We start from the raw sequence: 17858 nt of genomic DNA, 5'->3' as shown, positions 1-17858 counted from the left end.
GCGTGGCATGATAATAATTCCACTGCATTAAGACTTTTATGATTTTACACCAAAATATAATATTTTTTATTTGGGATAAACAACACATAAAATACATCATAATAGAAACACTGGCGAAGCGGAAGCAGTAGAACGGAAAAGGCGGAGATTCCTGCTGTCGTCACTTCCGGTAAAATCTCCTCGCAGAGTCACGTGACATTGAATTAGCTTTGCCGTCTCTGCTATCTTTAAGCCGTTAATGTTTACTTGCTAGCGATGTTCACCATCTCGTCGTTGGCGACACCCCGTCGACAAAGGGCCTCCGATACATACCCGATAGCCTATTTTCATCGATCAGGGGCGAGGAATTTTATTGTAAAGACAGCGGCCGCGCTCGGGCTCGACGTCACGTGACCAGCATGCGGCTAAGCGTGTGATAAAAGATGGCGCGAGGCAGAAGCCGTTAGGAGCCACGGAGCGGAGAGGACAACAAGCTCCCTGCTGAAGCCACACTCTGGCTGGTCACTGTCAAGTGAGTGAGTTACACTGACTTCACGAGCATACATGTACACTCGGTCAACCGACGCCTCCGCCATCCGACATGATGACGTTTATAATGTATGTGTATAAATTAAAATAAATAAATACAGTCCAGTTAGTTGGTTGCGGAGGCAACACGTCTTCCCGACGCGCTCCGCCGTAAGCTGGCGGCTAGCTTTAGCTTGGCTTCTGGTGTCATCAGACGGTACGAACCAGTGCTGTCAACATAACATCACAACACTCGGGGGTGTGGGGGGTGTTGTCAATAGATCGCCGGCTAGCCCGAATGACGGGGACCTGGGTTCGAGCTATTTGTTAGTGTTTTCTGTTTCCGATCAAAAGGCTTGTTTGGATATGGACCACCTGACTGGTTCCTGACTTTGTAACTGTTAATGTTACGTACTGTATGTGCGTGGTGATCATCACATAAAAAATATCAAACATGAATCCAACGCATGCATAAAGTACATATATTAAACACAACAGCGACTAGCTGATCGGACACGCTCACAGTGGGATGAAGTGTACTCCTGCTGTTTCCTGGCAACAGTGTTGGAAATGGCTAACACTCAATGCTAATTAAAAACAATGTATATAACCGTCTGTGACATTATAGGGAATGAAAACTTTGGGGTTTGAGTTCTCGTAAGATTGCCTAGCCGCCGACCAAGTGGTTGACACACCTTATATTACTGCAAGGTGTTGATGTAGTTTCGGTTAGCTATGCTAGCTAGGTTAGCCGGGCTACACTGTCATCTCATAGGCATCGGTGTGTTTGGTATACGGTCGCCCTTCTGTAACTGGACTAGCGTTGCTACGCCATGCGTTTGCGGGAGTTTAATTGTTATGCAAGTGATTAGGCTTGTGCAACATTGCCGGCAAAGCTTAGATGTTTGTCAACTGGGGTCTTTTCTACGTCCCCGTCCCGTAGGATTCTACCCTCCACACTGTACATTAGCCTGCTAACCTAAGAGACTGAAGGGGAAACTACATGAGTCAGACGGACCAGGAAGTTGAACACAGCAAAGCAATGCGTTTCAAACACGTGCCGTAGTCTGGGTCACTTTGGAGCAAGTCACTCGTTCCTTTTTACGTGCAGCAGGGACACATGGGGGACACAGCGTGTTCTGTCTTGACTGGTCTATTGAAGGTGAGCTCCAGCACCGTTTGGTACATTTTCGGTTTTTCCACAATACGCGCATGGTTGTAAATACACGGCGCCCCTTCGTACAACGACAATGGAAGTAACGTAAACATTTAGCGCTTACTGCGCCTATAATGATCTCAAGCTATCGGCATGTTCTCACGGCACTAAATGGCTCGTTTGCCTTTAAACTATTTAAAATATTGGATTTCAGTGTTGCACGCTCGTGTGCAATAATTATGTACGCATATGCAAGTTTGATTTGGACCGACTTTTTTCTCACTTTTGTTATAATGTGGTCAAAGGTAATGATTTATACTAGCATGGCTCTTAAATCTATATTGAACTGCATCCATTGAACACTTATCGTGGTTTTATACGTGTAGTGACATTGTTATCCAGCAGTGTCTCAACTCTAAATTCTCCAGCACAATCCTTTGCTGTATTATACAATAATACACAGCTATTAAGTTATCATGATCTTCATTAAATTCTGGACTCTGTTGCTCAATATTTTTAGATACTTGCATTGCATTCCATTTGAATGCAGATATTCCATAATTTGCAGAAATTGAAGAAGCGTAGAAATCCACTCGGTAACTTGTTAGATCCTAATCGGAGTTGGGGTTTCCCTGGCAGTATATATTGCCACTTCCTCATGGCATAATGTACTGGAATTACAATGTTTATAAAAAAATAAAATAAACATTGGATGTGCTTGCATCATCCACAGACAGAATTTTATCTTGCACTCTAATGGCAAGTCAACATGACACTGGTCGCAATCTTCCACACGGGAACAGCCAAAGAACTGTTGTCAGAGAAGGTCAATGTAAAGTTTTCCAAGGTGACCCTGCTCATGTTAAATTGAGTGACTTTTTCAAATCATGTAAAGACTTCACACCATGCAACTGACGGGTCCCTGTTCAAACAACGCTTTATAAGGGTATTATAGATGGTGAAATAATGGGCACCTAAAGACAATACAGCCGCCTTTCACTACCCACCTCCAGGCTCCTCCATCCAACCCATTTGGTGCGAGTTATGCGAGACATAATGTTCCAAAAAAATAGTATTATTCTCAGTTAACTTGGTCTCTTTCTTCACTCTCTCTTGTTAGCCTTGGTTGCTGTTAAACTCCTACATTACTTTGCTGCATCGCAGATTCCTAAAGCGAAATAAGCCTGAAAAAACAGGCCACATTCAGGTGTTGTAATGTGCTTTTACTTTATCATTAATGGCTGATGTATATGTGGGTTTTATAATTTGTTGTGGCAGATGGATCCTGGACAAGACTTGCTTCTGGCAGCGCTAAGCGAGAGCGGCATTTGCCCAAACGACCTTTTCGATGTTGACCCTCAGGATGTTTCACATTCTTCTTCAGCCCACCAGGTAAGAATATGAAGATGATAATATATTATTTTCTTGTGTGCGTCCTTTCCATTAAACTGAAATCGTTGTGTGTGTGTGTATATACAGTTAATGAATGGATTCCTATAGAAACATCTGGTTACCTCTGATTGTGTTGGTTAACTGTATATTTGTGTTTTAAAGTCCATCTCCATCAGTGCCCTCGACGATGGCTTCGGGGTTGCTGGGACAGAGGCTTCAGCTCCACATACCACACTTATGATCAGGGTAAATAACCCCACGTCTTTTAATCAACACTAAGCTATACTATAACTACCTAGTGAGCCTTCTGTGGTCTTCAATTAACGTCTCTCACCACATCTTTCCCCTTTTTTTATGATCATCCTCACAGCAAAAACCTCAGCCCTCCACCACCACCTTTGTCTTAAATCAACTGAATCAGTTGCCGTCCCTTGGGGCCGTCACCACCAAGCAGTCCACCAACCCCATCAAACACACCATCACGGTCACCAAGGTGGTGCACGTGGCCTCCACACTGCGGGGGTCCTCCAGTCCCTCGTCCCCTTCGGTGTCCACAGCCGTGCCTTTGAACCGGGATCAGGTGAGGCCTTTGGTTTTATTTATCCTTTTGTTGTTGAGCAAAAGCCTTTAGCGATTTTAGGATGAGCCCACCTCACTGGCTTCCAGACTCCATTATATTTGAAATCACATCATCCCCACTTCTTTATCGTTGTTGGATCTGATTTTTACAGCACGTAAACGTACTTACTTCCTAAAGTGACCTCTGTTTGACACGCGTCCTCATTGTGTTTCAGATTCAGTTGAAGGATCTCCTTAGGACGGGGGGTCTGAAGAAGACCACTACGTTAAAGGGCAACAGCTTGATGGAACTCATGAAGTTGAAGCCACCGTCAGACATCGCACAACCAGTTGCCACCGCAACCGCTGCAGGACACTGTAAGAAAATAAACTTGGATGTAATCTAGGCTTGAATGCAAAGCAGATTTAAGAGCTACAGTATGTGTATAGAATTCACTAACTAGGCATTTGAAACCTGTTTAAAAACCACTATATTGCCGTATATAATGCACTCTCGAGGTGGGGTAAGCCGCATTTCTATAAATGCTGACTAGGGTATGCAATGTCTTTTATTTCTTAACTTTTTCTGTCCATTGATTATATAATGTCTCTAAGACCGGCTCTGATCAGTTAATGGTATCTCGGATTAAGGCAAATTATACCTTCCCTAATTATGCTTTTCTTTTGGCTTGTTGATTGACATAATTATTTGAGTTATTTCTTATTCTTGTTACTTGTTAACTTATTTCCTGTGGTTATCTTCCAGTGGAGCTGAACAACGGCATCAAGAAGGAATTCTCCATTAAAGACGCTACCCGCTTTTGGGTAAACGATGATGTTAAAGTACAACAATTTTCACATCCTCTTGTGAGTGTTTTTAAGTGATGATAAAACCTAAAATGTTGGAGCTGCCCAGCATTTTCTAGAGTGCAAAATATTTTCATAGACAAAGAGCGATTTTATGTAAAAAAAGATTGGATATTGATCTGTGTTTATTGTATTTGTATATAGAAATCCCCAAGCATAAAGGAGGAAGAGGAGCCTGAGGAAGAGGAGGAAGAGGAATTGGGCCACGCAGAGACATATGCAGAGTACATGCCCATGAAATGTAAGAAACTATCTTGACTATAATTATATTACTATGATCTACAGTAGGTTGGAGCTGGTTGACTATTTATGTCAAGATTAAGGCTATTATTCATTGATGATATTATGGGAATGTAATGAGTCATCTTTGGCACAGAAGGCTATCTCAGAAATAAGTTAATGCTTTTATTGAGTTAGCAACCGCAAGCTCTGTGTCAGAGCTTTGTCAGTGACCAAAAAGGCACCCACCTTCAAACGCCTCCCGCTGCAAAGAGAGAAAATCACAATTTCTAAACTGAGTTCTACTCTAATTGCTTCCTGCTGTTTTTTGGTATCCGTGATTGTGGAAGGCCTTATGAACCAGCTCTACAGTAGCTTCATGTGCGACAGCATTCTCCTCCTATTCATGACTACACTCCCTTAATATCTGATCCCTTGATTTCATTCATGTTTCCCCTGCCATTGCTCCTCCCAGTAAGGATAGGCCTGCGACACCCTGACCCAGTTGTGGAGACGAGCTCCCTATCAAGCGTCAACCCTCCTGACGTCTGGTACAGGATGTCCATCCCAGAGGAAATCATTGACCGCGGCTGGCTGTCTGCACTGCAGCTAGAGGCCATTACATATGCAGCGCAGGTATTCCCCTCCACTAACCCCACTCTAAGGTGATGTGCACCACGGTGGGGCCTCTGGTCATTAAGTAGGCCGGAAAAGATCCCCTACCCAGCTCCACATCACGACTAGGGTAGTGTCGTGGCTAAGGGTTTTGTACTCTCACCTCGAAAGGTGCTTGGTTCTCTCCCAATGGTCCATAGAGTACCTGGGTTTTATCTTGGAGCAAGATGCCCTCTACCCCGACCTGCTCCTTAATGATATCTATCTGAAGTTACTGACAAACTAGCTAGTGACGTGAATCTGTGTTATGTAGCAAAATTCATTCTGCTATGAGTATGTAATAGTTTATAGTTAAATATTTAGATGGTATGATGATATTGGGTCATTTGTTTCTAAAATGGTTTCTCTTCAACTTCTGCACAGCAACACGAGACGTTCCTCCCTAACGGAGACAGAGCAGCCTATCTGATAGGCGACGGTGCGGGTGTTGGAAAGGGCAGAACCATTGCGGGCTGCATCTATGAGAACTACCTGCTAGGCAGGAAGAGATCCCTCTGGTGAGACCACCGTCTCCTGCCGTCGTGGCACTGTGGAAAAAGTATAGTAAGTAAGAAAAGTATGCGTTATTTTTACTTGGATTTGTTTGACACATTGTCCTATTACTTTGCATTTTAGGTTCAGTGTTTCAAACGATTTGAAGTACGATGCCGAGAGAGATCTCCGTGATATAGGTGCGAAGAACATTCAGGTCCATTCTCTAAATAAGGTGAGTACGGCCGTCCACACACCTTACATCTCTCTTTATCTCTCTCTTGACCTCTGGACAAGCATCCAGCGAACAAAGAATTGGTATCCTCCAACTTTACCTATTTATGTGATCATAACTGTTTCTTTAAACGTTTTTTATCCATCAGTTCAAATATGGCAAGATCTCCTCGAAACACAACGGTAGCGTGAAGAAGGGCGTGATTTTCGCAACATACTCCTCTCTGATCGGAGAGAGCCAGTCGGGAGGGAAGTACAAAACCCGGTTCCAGCAGCTCCTCCACTGGTGTGGGGAGGACTTCGATGGCGTTGTATCCTTATCGTTCTGTCACTTTTCAATTGTCGTCAACATAAAAAAATATATTGTTTTTGAACGTAAAAAAAATGGATTGTTTTTTGCTGCATTTGAATTTCCTTAACCGACATCCTCAGATTGTCTATGACGAGTGTCACAAAGCCAAAAATGTTTGTCCGGTTGGCTCGTCCAAACCGACGAAGACCGGCCTGGCTGTTCAGGAGCTGCAGAACAAACTCCCCAAAGCCCGGGTCGTGTACGCCAGTGCTACAGTCAGTCTCCATGGTAACCTAGACATTCCCTGTGTCCTCTCTATGCAGGGTCGTCCAGTGGTCAGGTTATTTGAGTCCCACCCAGGTTTGGTGATCGAATCCCAACCTTTGCAGCCTACCTGCCAACCAGCTACCTGCACTATATGACCTGTATCTTAATTCACTAAGTCGATGATTTGATTAAAAAGAGCCATTAATGATCCTCCTTAATTTCCTCTGCAGAAACTTTCACAAAATCAAAGTGGATTAAAGTATCTGCTTGATGACTGAATTGGAATACATTTCATGTATTCCATGTATTCCAAGTGTTTTTGATGTTTTGTCCAGGCGCCTCTGAACCAGAAAACATGGCGTACATGAACCGCCTGGGCATCTGGGGCGAGGGCACCCCCTTCAGGGAGTTCAGCAACTTCATCCAAGCTGTGGAGCGCAGGTACCACTCTTAACAGATTACATTAAAATTGGTCAAGTTTAATCTCCTGTCTTCTCGTAACCCACTGCAATCTTCCTTTTTAATTCTGTGCCTACTTATGTTTTCATTTTTTGTGTTTCAGAGGTGTCGGCGCTATGGAAATCGTTGCCATGGATATGAAACTGAGGGGATGTACATTGCCAGGCAACTGAGCTTTACGGGTGTGACTTTCAAAAATCGAGGAGGTTCCGCTGACGCCGCAGTACATCAAGATGTACAACAAGTCTGTGCGCCTGGTAAGCTTCTCTTATCTACTCTTTTGTCTGATAAAGGTACATTTATAAACAAAGTTTGAGAGGTATTCAATTTGTGAAAGACGAAAAAATCGATTCAATATTCATATTCTGTAAACATCTTTCATATCCCAGCTTTGAGTTCCTGTTGCCGTCAGTTGGGTCAGACAACGTGCTCAGTGTTCTGTGTTCTTCTCCAGTGGGTGAGCGCACGTGAGAAGTTCCAGGCGGCCGCCAACCTCATGGAAGCCGAGCAGCGCATGAAGAAGTCCATGTGGGGCCAGTTCTGGTCGGCCCACCAGCGCTTCTTCAAGTACCTCTGTATCGCCTCCAAGGTCGGCAGAGTTGTCCAGCTGGCCAGGGAAGAGGTCCACAACGGAAAGGTGAGCTCAACGGTTTAAATGGCTTTTTATTTATCACCACACAGTTGGCAGGATAGTTGTGTTTGACTCCCGGAAGGGTCTGGCTTCAACCCCTATTGGCTGTAGTCTACCTGAAGACATCCTTGAGACGGCTTTGCCCTTGCCTGCTCATTGACGTGCATCTTCAACAAAGTCACTTTAACTATTTGGATTAAAGCTTTGTGCTAATTGATTAAGTCATCAATAGTGTATGCTGGTTAATCCATCTCACTAACAAAGGTCATTTTTTTTTTCCCTCAGTGCGTTGTGATTGGTCTACAATCCACTGGAGAGGCGCGGACACTTGAGGCCTTGGAGGAAGGAGGAGGCGAACTCAATGACTTTGTTTCCACCGCAAAGTAAGATCCAACAGAGACCGCAAGTAGCCCACCGGGCGGTTCAAAGAGGCTAAAGATGTCGTTTGTTTGTGTGCAGAGGTGTGTTGCAGTCCCTGGTGGAGAAACACTTCCCCAGCCCCTGATCGACAGAAGCTATTCAGTCTTTGGGTATCGATCTCTCAGCAAAGAGGCTCCCTCGCCCGCTGAGAAAGTGGTTTGACAGAAGGGCAAAGAAGAGGAAAGGTAGGGGGGATTTACCTTGAGCACTGTCCATGCAGTCCTAGTTTATACTTTGGTCTTCTTGTTTCACTTTTGGTTTGCGTCACTTTTTTACTTTACTTTGGTTTCATATTGACTCTTATGATGAGAAACTGTAATTAGTCTTGGGCTTACCATTCTAGGAAGGAAAGGAGGGTGTATGATCCACCATTGTTTCGACCCAAGCCAACTTTGATGCATTTTTATTATTATTTTTTTAGTGTGTGTGTGGTGTTGTGTGTGTGTGGGTGTGTGTGTGTGTGTGTGTGTGTGTGTGTGTTGTGTGTGTGTGTGTGTGTGTGTGTGTGTGTGTGTGTGTGTGTGTGTGTGTGGTGTGTGTGTGTGTGTGTGTGTGTATTCCTCTTTTCCATCAATGTTACACATTAAGAGCTTCACACACCCTGACCATGAGGTCCACATAAACAGCTTTACATTTTACAGCTTTTTTGGCCTTATGCTATGATTTCAGTAACCGTGATCATTTGTATAGATTACCATGTTGAAGATCATAAACATACTAAGAAGTTGAACAACTCTTGGGTTAACTTGCACTTAAAGAAACAGTTGCCTATATTTGCTCAATGGGTTTGATTTTTGTTCATTTCTCTCTGTCCTTTCCAGGTCCAGAATTAAAAAAGCAGGTCAAGAAGAAGTCCCGTATACACGGAGGACTTTCAGGAAGCAGCTCGGACGACAGTCAATCAGAAGATTCGGATAAAGACGCCGAGAGCGACGACAGTTTCAAATCAGTCAGTTCGGCCGACGACGATGACTTCAATCCATTCCGAGACGAGTCGGACGAAGATGAGGAGGATGGTGAGGACTTGAGTGGGCTGTTTTGTAGGGGTGGGAGTCTCTTCGCACCTAACAATTCCGATTATGAGGACAACGATTCAATTCTAAAATGATTATCGATGCACCAAGAAATTGTATGTACATTTCCATGCGTGATAATTGCAAAAAAAAATCACACACACACACACACACACACACACACACACACACACACACACACACACACACACACACACACACACACACACACACACACACACACACACACACACACACACACACACACACACACACACACACACACACACACACACACACACACACACACACACACACCTCTGAGTACGAGTTTGCTAAAAATAGGTTTGTTTTTCTTTTCTTTCTAATCTTTCTTTTCTATGTCATTAAAGAAAAGGCTTCTCTTGAATTAGAGTTCTTGTGCCTGGCTGTGAGTTTGCGTGCATGCTATGCGTAGGCTGAATCGAAATCGTGTCAAGACAAATCAGATTAGCCAATACACATTGAAGATAAATTAAATAATTTGAAATTTTCTAAAATTATCCCTCTCTGGCGAAAATAATTTTGCAGCAGGTGAATAAAAATAAATGTTTTTTAATTCCGATTATTCATTTATCTGCATCGAGGCGGAATCGTTTTAGAGAGAATCGCGATGCATCGAAGAATCGATTTTATTTTTCCTACTGTTTTGTAGCACACTAGGTTGGTCATGTTAATCATCATGATGCATACAGTTCAGCAGCATCACCAATCGCCTCCCCTTTTCTCAGATCCCTGGCTTATCAGAAAAGAACCAAAGAAGGGGAAAAAGGATAAGAACAAGAAGAAGAAAAAATGCATCGACCCAGACTCCATTCAAAGTGCCTTGCTAGCGTCTGGGCTCGGGTCGAACCGGCCCAAGTTCACTGCCCCGCCGGCTAACCCTACCATCAAGCACGCCGTCGGTAAGTCTATTGCCACTGCGGAGGGGACTGGATAGTCTTGAGCATGTATGCACTTTTTTTTTAATTGATTTAGTTGACCGCTACGTTAACATCAGATTTTCCCTCCTCCAGTCAAAACGGAGAGCCAGGACGGCTTCCAAACAAGCCAAGATGCGGTGGAGGACGCCCAGAAGATGAAGAAGGACCTGCTGGACAACCTGGAGAAACTAGCGGAGAGCCTGCCCCCCAACACTCTGGACGAGCTCATCGACGAGCTGGGAGGACCGGAGAACGTGGCCGAGGTACTGACACCCGCTCTTCCTTTGATTTCCATTCTACCTTTAGGAATGGAAACCATTAATTCACCTAAAGGTGAATGAATACAGGGCTGAGACACGAATCATGTATTCATTTACACCTAGCGGAAAAACACTAGACGAATCCACAAATAGATGTATGAATATTAATAGACAATATGATGAATGCACTATAAATAGACATGCAATGTAACATGTATATACCAGTATGTCTGAAAATTGTCACACCTCTAAGGGGCATACAAACTTATAGCAAAGTTTCTCAATGCTTTGGAGACGCAAGGGCTCTGTAGTGATATCTAATCCTGAGATCGCTTTAGTCACTTGTTTCTCGCTCTAATCATGGAACTTGGATATAGAGGGTATTCCTGCAAGGCAGCTTCAGTCCAAACAACGGACTGTGAGAACCGGCCCACCTTCTGTTTCAGTAATCCCGGTTGATAAAATCAGGGGGGATTAAGTGAGGTGTCCTAATGGTCTTCTTCCTGGATGCTTTTAGATGACTGGCCGGAAAGGTCGCGTGGTCAGCAACGATGACGGCAGCATCTCGTACGAGTCTCGCTCCGAGCTGGACGTGCCCGTGGAGATCCTGAATCTGACGGAGAAGCAGAGGTTCATGGATGGAGAGAAGGTAGAGGAAGAACATGGCTCATGTTATTCTAGAAACAGAGTATTAGTATTGATACAAGCAATAATTCTAATTTGTCTTTGTTTGCCACTAGAACATCGCCATCATCTCTGAAGCAGCCAGCTCGGGTATCTCCTTGCAGGCGGACCGGCGCGTTAAAAACCAGCGAAGAAGGGTCCACATGACTCTGGAGCTGCCCTGGAGTGCAGACAGAGCTATACAGCAGTTCGGTCAGTACACACACACCCTCTTGTTTTGCATGCCCGCTGTGGTAGGACAAAGTGGCGAACTGTATCGTGTTGACCTTGGCCGCTCCTCGTGTCGTCCCCCCCCCCAGGGAGGACCCACAGGTCCAACCAGGTCACGGCTCCAGAGTACGTGTTCCTCATATCGGAGTTGGCCGGGGAGCAGCGGTTTGCCTCCATCGTGGCCAAGAGGCTGGAGAGTCTGGTAAGAGACCAGCCATGACCTCACCGTGGTGATGCGTGCCTTATAACCCCCTCAGGCCTGCAGCCATGGTGGTGGTTTATTATCAGCTATCCACAGATACCTGTTATTGTAGGGGTAAGGTATTATTATTCCGGATGGGTCACGCCTATAGCTCAGCCTCAGATTGCTCAAAAGTTTTCAAATTTGCCGGATATTTGTATTCCCGGTAAGCAGGGCTCCAAATGTTTTGGTGCCAATTCCCCTGTAGGGGGCTCAATAATTAACGGTCAAAGTTAAATGGTCAGCCTCGCCACCCTGATGGAGATAAATTTAACTTGGTGTATATGTATTATTTCCATGCTGAACAAGTTTGCCGCGGGACCCATTATTTCCGTCCGACTAGATTTCTATGTACAGTGAAACTTTGGGTGACAAAATTTGTTGCACTTATCTATGCAACCGTATTCTATCGCTCACAAGTATCCTCAGAAGGTGTCAGGAACTGGAGACCCCATAGGACGTATTATACCACCAGGTGTGATTGTGATTAGCCTTACAAGCCGTTTGAAAAATCTGCCCCTTATGACATCACTAGTGGGCGTGTCCACCTAGATCTGTGCTGGATGAATCAGTCTACCAGCCTAACCAGTGGACTGAAGTAAACGTTGCTCATCTATCCAGCACAGATCTAGGTGGACACGCCCACTAGTGATGTCATATGGGGCAGATTTTCTAAAAGGCTTGTAAGGCTATCACAATCACAACTGGTGGTATAATATGTCTCCTTTAAGATTTGTGCAATTCACAATTACATTAATTACTCTCAGGTGTGATGTACTACTTTGCCTGCAGGGCACCATAATCATACCTAAAAAGTTTATGGGCAGGGGTAAAAAAAGACCCAGTACTGAACAAAGTCCCACCCCTGGTGGAAGTTTCGTCCATGAGTCATAAAGCGCCCCCATGAATCTCTTGTGACGGTTCACTGGGGTCGGCAGTGCATGGGCAGTGAAAACCTTTTCATAACTGCTAGCAGTCGTTGTTGTTATTGATAATTATGATATTAATTATAAAGTTGTTTGGATTTTTACTTGATGTATTTGACATTTATAAGCAACCGATAGCAAAACAAGAAATTAGTTTGTCCATTGATTGAACTTCACCAAAAAACCTGCATCTTATGGATGTTGATTGCTGGCTCATTCAGATGGCTAATCATTTGATATCATTGTGGCTATTGGTTAATTCTTGGGTTTTTACAACAGGGCGCTCTTACCCATGGAGACAGGAGGGCGACTGAAACAAGGGACCTCAGCCGATACAACTTTGACAACAAGGTAGGAGGAGGATATAGTTTCATTCGTAGTGCGAGATAAGTGCCTCCGATGCCGGCTGACCTTTGAACTGTTGTGTGCTACTATGTCAGTATGGTAGGAATGCTCTGGAGATCGTCATGAAGTCAATTGTGAAACTCGACTCTCCGCTCGTGTCGCCACCTTCCGATTTTGACGGGGATTTCTTCAAAGGTACGGTTTGTTTACTTTCCTGTTAAAGTGGCAAATTTTTTTATTTTCGAGTGTATGTGTCTCCGAATGATGTAGCACAATAGTGTGGAAAAATGTTTTCAACTGATTGAAGGCCTTGCCTTTTCAGTATCATAAATGTTATAAACTAGGTGTCCATGAACAAAACCTTTGAAATAATTAGCAACCTTACATGTCTGATATCGTAAGGGTTTCTGCGAACACCGTAAATGCGTTTTTGGAAAAGTGTTTTTGAATAGTTCCCAGACTTAATTTGAATTGGATGAGGCGTGTAATAAACGTTACTGTCCATTTGTTTTCTCTGCAGAAATTCAATGTGGCTTAATAGGAGTGGGTCTTATAACTCTTGAAGAAAGATCTGGTGTGATGACCCTTGACAAAGGTACGTGAGGAGAATGAGCCCTGAACCGGATGAAGACAATTTGTACTTTTACTATTATTTACTTTTTTTATTTTTTTTATTATACTTTTCACAGACTACAACAATATTGGGAAGTTCCTGAACCGTATTCTGGGCATGGAGGTGCAGCAGCAGAACTCCCTGTTCCAGTACTTTGCAGACACACTGGCAGCAGTCATACAGGAAGCCAAGAGGAACGGCCGCTTTGACATGGGCATTCTGGGTAAGGGAGGGACACACCAGTTCTATAAGGCGTGCCAAGTTTGGTAGCCTCATGTTCTTTCCATATGCATGGGAGTTTATCTGGGTATTAATTTGAAGCTCACCTATTGGCTCTATTGACTCATTTGATCTTGATTTCGGCCTGTCTCCAGATCTTGGCTCGGGTGACGAGAAGGTGCAGAAGGTCGAGTGCAAGAAGTTCCTGACGCCGGGCTACACCACGTCGGGCCACGTTGAGCTCTACACCGTATGTACCCCTACTCTACGGCTACACATCCAGCTATAAAATATGAACTGCTGCAGGCATCTCACTGTTATTGAATACCGTTGCTAGAGGGTCTGTGGTCATCATGGGAATATCAATGTTGATTGCTAATGTCCAATTTTAGATTTGTTTCAACCAATCCTGTTGCCCATATTTGCATACACAAACTTGGCCAGCAGCAGTAAACTGAGAAAGTGTCCCAAAGCTTCCACCTCAACACTGTGTAGACTTGACACTGTAGAAATTATTACCCTCTTTCTGAACGCTTGATCTACCAGCGCAAATTTGTTCTCTTCTGTAGAATATATCTGACACCAAAATCTACATGGGTGGCATTATGCGTTGTTTCAGACACAGGCTCTGGTGTCTCCCCCCAGATGTTCTGCTGTAACATAGCAGGACTTCCCAGATTAGGAGCTACCTGTAGTAATGTTAATGTGATGCTTCTGTTTCCCTCAGGTGAGTGTGGAGAGGGGAATGTCGTGGGAGGAGGCCACTCATGCCTGGGCAGACCAGAGTGGGGCTGACGACGGCTTCTACGTGCAGGTATGTCTGCTCTGTGCCCCGTTGGCCGGGCAACCGGACAAAGCACTTCAGGCACCCCCCTGATCATGAATCAGGATTTAATTACATTTTGAAAATAAGACAAAAATTGTATTGGTTAATCATGTGCAAACATCATTTTTTTCCATTAGTAATAATCCTTAATGTATTAAAACGGGGAGCAATGACCAAACCTTCCAATGACTGTTGAATCCGGTTCTTTCTGAAGGTGCGCAACAACAGGAAGACGGCCATCCTGGTGAAGGAGTTGAACCCCAAGAAGAGGTTGTTCCTGGTGTACCGGCCCAACACCGGCAAGCAGCTCAAACTGGAGACCTACGTTGACATCAAGAAGAGGTTCAAGAAGGTAACGCCTAAAGCTTTGATTCTGTTTATTGGGACACTATAATTTTTGCTATGATGTCAAAATATTAGTCTTTAAAGGGGCAGTTGGTAAGATGGAAGAGTGATTAACAATGCCATAGCCATCCGTTAGCTATTATTGAGTGAACTCTGTTCACTCAATAATAGATTTGAGACCACTCTTGCCTAATTTCTGACCAATCAGGCTATTTATACCCTGATTGGTTAGGGAATCTAACTTGCCTGTCAATCAGATTAGTGTGAATGCAGCACTTCTCAATGGTGGTGAATCGTAGCGAGGGAGTGGGTCAATGACTTTCTTTATCTTCTTCTCGAATCTTACCTACAGCACATTTTTAATAAATGATTGTCATTGTTTGCAGGTGTTGTCAGAAGATGCGAAACAACACTGGATTGACCAGTTCAAGTCCTCTGCTAAGATCTGCTCTCATGCATATTGGTACGTGCACGGCATGACCTCGACTTCCCAGTCATATAAACTGTCATGGGTCCATTCACTGCTAGAGGCCAAGAAGATTTTGATGACCCTAGTTTAATAGTTAAAGTCACAATGTGTAAGATTAAGCCCCTTCCAGCAAGTACGTGAGATATTTTAGTATTATAACAACTCTTAACTACCTGTGAAACTTTGGCGCAAACTATGGTAGCTCGATTGGCTTGGTGATGTGAGTGTTTTGGAAATGTGGAAATGAAATCCGGAAATTTTGGGTACGATTCTTTAACAACAATTTTTGTACTTTCAGAATATATTAGTTATAGGGAGAGGATTTTTATTAATGACATCATGGAAATCGCCATCAATAAGTATTGACTACAGAAACGTATACTGATCTGGGTGATGTGTGTGTGTGTGTGTGTGTGTGTGTGTGTGTGTGTGTGTGTGTGTGTGTGTGTGTGTGTGTGTGTGTGTGTGTGTGTGTGTGTGTGTGTGTGTGTGTGTGTGTGTGTGTGTGTGTGTGTGTGTGTGTACTGATCTGGGTGACGTGTATGTTGACCTGTGTGTGTGTGTGTATATATACTGATCTGGGTGATGTGTTGCTTTGACCACCAGGCGGGGGAACTGTAAGAAGGCGTCAGTGGGCCTCCAGTGTGAGATCGGTCTTCGCTGCCGGACGTACTTCGTGCTGTGCGGCTCGGTTCTCAGCGTGTGGACAAAGGTGGAGAACGTGCTGTCCTCGGTCAGCGGAACCAACGTCAAGATGCAGATCGTTCGCCTTAGAACCGAGGATGGACAGAGGATAGTTGGTACGTTCTCGACGTGTTTTTCTGTAACTCCCACCATGGGACTTTCTTTAATCCAAAAAGATTTACAGAGAATTCAGAGGTGTGTGTGTAATTAAATTCCATGTAGGGTTTGGCAACCGGTGTAGAACCAAACTTGCTATACAGGTTAGGCTGTGGACATTGGGGTGGAACCAAGAAGTAACTTTAACGGGCAGGAGTCAACACCCTAGCCGCCGCAGGATCACGTCCCACTATCACTGCAGCCATCACTTTGGTACAAGAGTATAAGGAAATGCAAGATTAGATCTACAAACAAAAGACCAATCTCTTTAATTCCATTTTTAGTCTCCACTGAAAACTTGGTCCCGATGTGACTATTCAGAGGGTTTTCTGCCTCTGGTTTATGTCCTCAACATCCTGATGACTCTCCTCTTCCCCCCCCCCCACAGGGCTCATCATCCCCCCAAACTGCGTGAACCCCCTCCTCAACATCCTCTCCACGTCGGACCAGTGCCAGCAGCTGGCGGTGCAGGAGCAGCAGAAGTGGCAGCAGCTCCACCCCCAGAGCCTCAGCCAAGCCCCCAACACATAGTGGAGGGTTCCCCCTCACACTCCCAGCACCCCGACACTGTCCTGAAGGAGTGGTCACTACACTGCAGTCCCCGGGACCCCGCGGGAGGCCTACGAGCCGGCCTCCCTCTCGTACCCCCGGCGACCCTGGGGGGACCGTCTGTGCGGTGCACACGTTGTTGGTCTTCATGAGCCTCGGTGTCTGTACAGAGAACTGCGGTTCCGGGTGGCTGCTGCTGCTGCTGCTGCTGCTGCTGGTGGTGGTGGTTTTAGTATTTGCAAGACCAGGAACATTTTTTTTTTTTTGTTGTCTTTCCACCTACGAAAGTTTGCTGGATATATCATATAGCCCTCTGACATTCAGAGAGTAAGACGTTCTGCGATGCATCCATCAGGAGGAGAAGAGGACCCCAGGGAGCTTCACATCGGTCGGCCACGTGGGTCGTGCCGGGTCCTCCCCAGGGTTAGGTTGTGTTCTATGCCCACACGTCTGTCTATGATCCACACTGGCCCTAATGAGACCAGGAGCTGTTCCCAATGAGACCAAAGTTCATCCAGTCACAGAGCCATCTTCATTCATTTCCAGGACATGCGTTAGACATTTAAAAAATGAAAGAAAATCAATGTTTAGTTGTAATTTATATGTCCGCATCACGTAAGCATACAATACCCAGGCATAATTGCAATGTTTTTAGTCATTAATGGCCTCTCGCCAAAACTATTCCCCAGTTCTGCTAATTGTTCGTTGGTATTTGGTATAGACCGAGCGTTTGGATACCAGAAGAAAGCTACATAAAGTGATTCTGAACATTATTCTTTATAATGCTGTTTGTCACCTTTCTAATAACAATAACTGAATTAAAGTAAGTTTCAACACAATGGAAATTTGGAATTGGAGGAGTTTAAGAAAGTATTTGCCTTAAAAGTTGAGCATTGTGTTCAAATGAGTGCAACGCAGTGTGTGTGTATATATAAAAAGAAATATATATATATATATATAGTAGTGTTAATGCAACAGTCTAAACATCCCTAGGTTTCCAGTTTGACTGTCCCTTATGAGTATTGAGCTATCGGTTCAGAATTGTCAGTAAAAGACTATCACTGCAGCAGATGTGGCAGTAAATTCATTTGTATGCCCTGCTGTACTCTTAAGACATGGTTTCTTTCAGAAGGCTGGTCTGTGTATTAATCCATTTTCTAATGGATGCCGTAGTTCTCCAGGGTTCAAGTGTTCAATGACCCTTCTTA

The 17858-nt window shown here is 44.4% G+C and overlaps 1 protein-coding gene across 1 annotated transcript; it reads left to right on the top strand.

Moving 5' to 3' along the window:
• The first annotated feature begins 180 nt into the window (after nt 1-180).
• Nucleotides 181-17592, top strand: LOC130372468 (protein strawberry notch homolog 1-like). The gene is given in 36 exon segments (XM_056578479.1): nt 181-511; nt 1451-1669; nt 2942-3055; nt 3218-3301; nt 3426-3635; nt 3850-3991; nt 4380-4480; nt 4625-4721; nt 5175-5335; nt 5738-5871; nt 5990-6080; nt 6229-6390; nt 6512-6659; nt 6974-7079; nt 7201-7241; nt 7244-7290; nt 7292-7354; nt 7552-7734; nt 8014-8111; nt 8188-8333; nt 8970-9164; nt 9932-10105; nt 10217-10386; nt 10901-11032; nt 11124-11259; nt 11367-11479; nt 12724-12795; nt 12885-12984; nt 13310-13384; nt 13479-13625; nt 13777-13871; nt 14349-14435; nt 14662-14799; nt 15179-15255; nt 15868-16061; nt 16490-17592. Coding segments are annotated over 35 exon segments (4218 nt in total). The 5' UTR covers nt 181-511; nt 1451-1627; the 3' UTR covers nt 16633-17592.
• Nucleotides 17593-17858: the final 266 nt, after the last annotated feature.

The sequence above is a fragment of the Gadus chalcogrammus genome, chromosome 19 (assembly GCF_026213295.1).
Source record: "Gadus chalcogrammus isolate NIFS_2021 chromosome 19, NIFS_Gcha_1.0, whole genome shotgun sequence".
Lineage (NCBI taxonomy): Eukaryota > Metazoa > Chordata > Actinopteri > Gadiformes > Gadidae > Gadus > Gadus chalcogrammus.
This window is presented reverse-complemented; position numbering and strand designations above follow the sequence as displayed.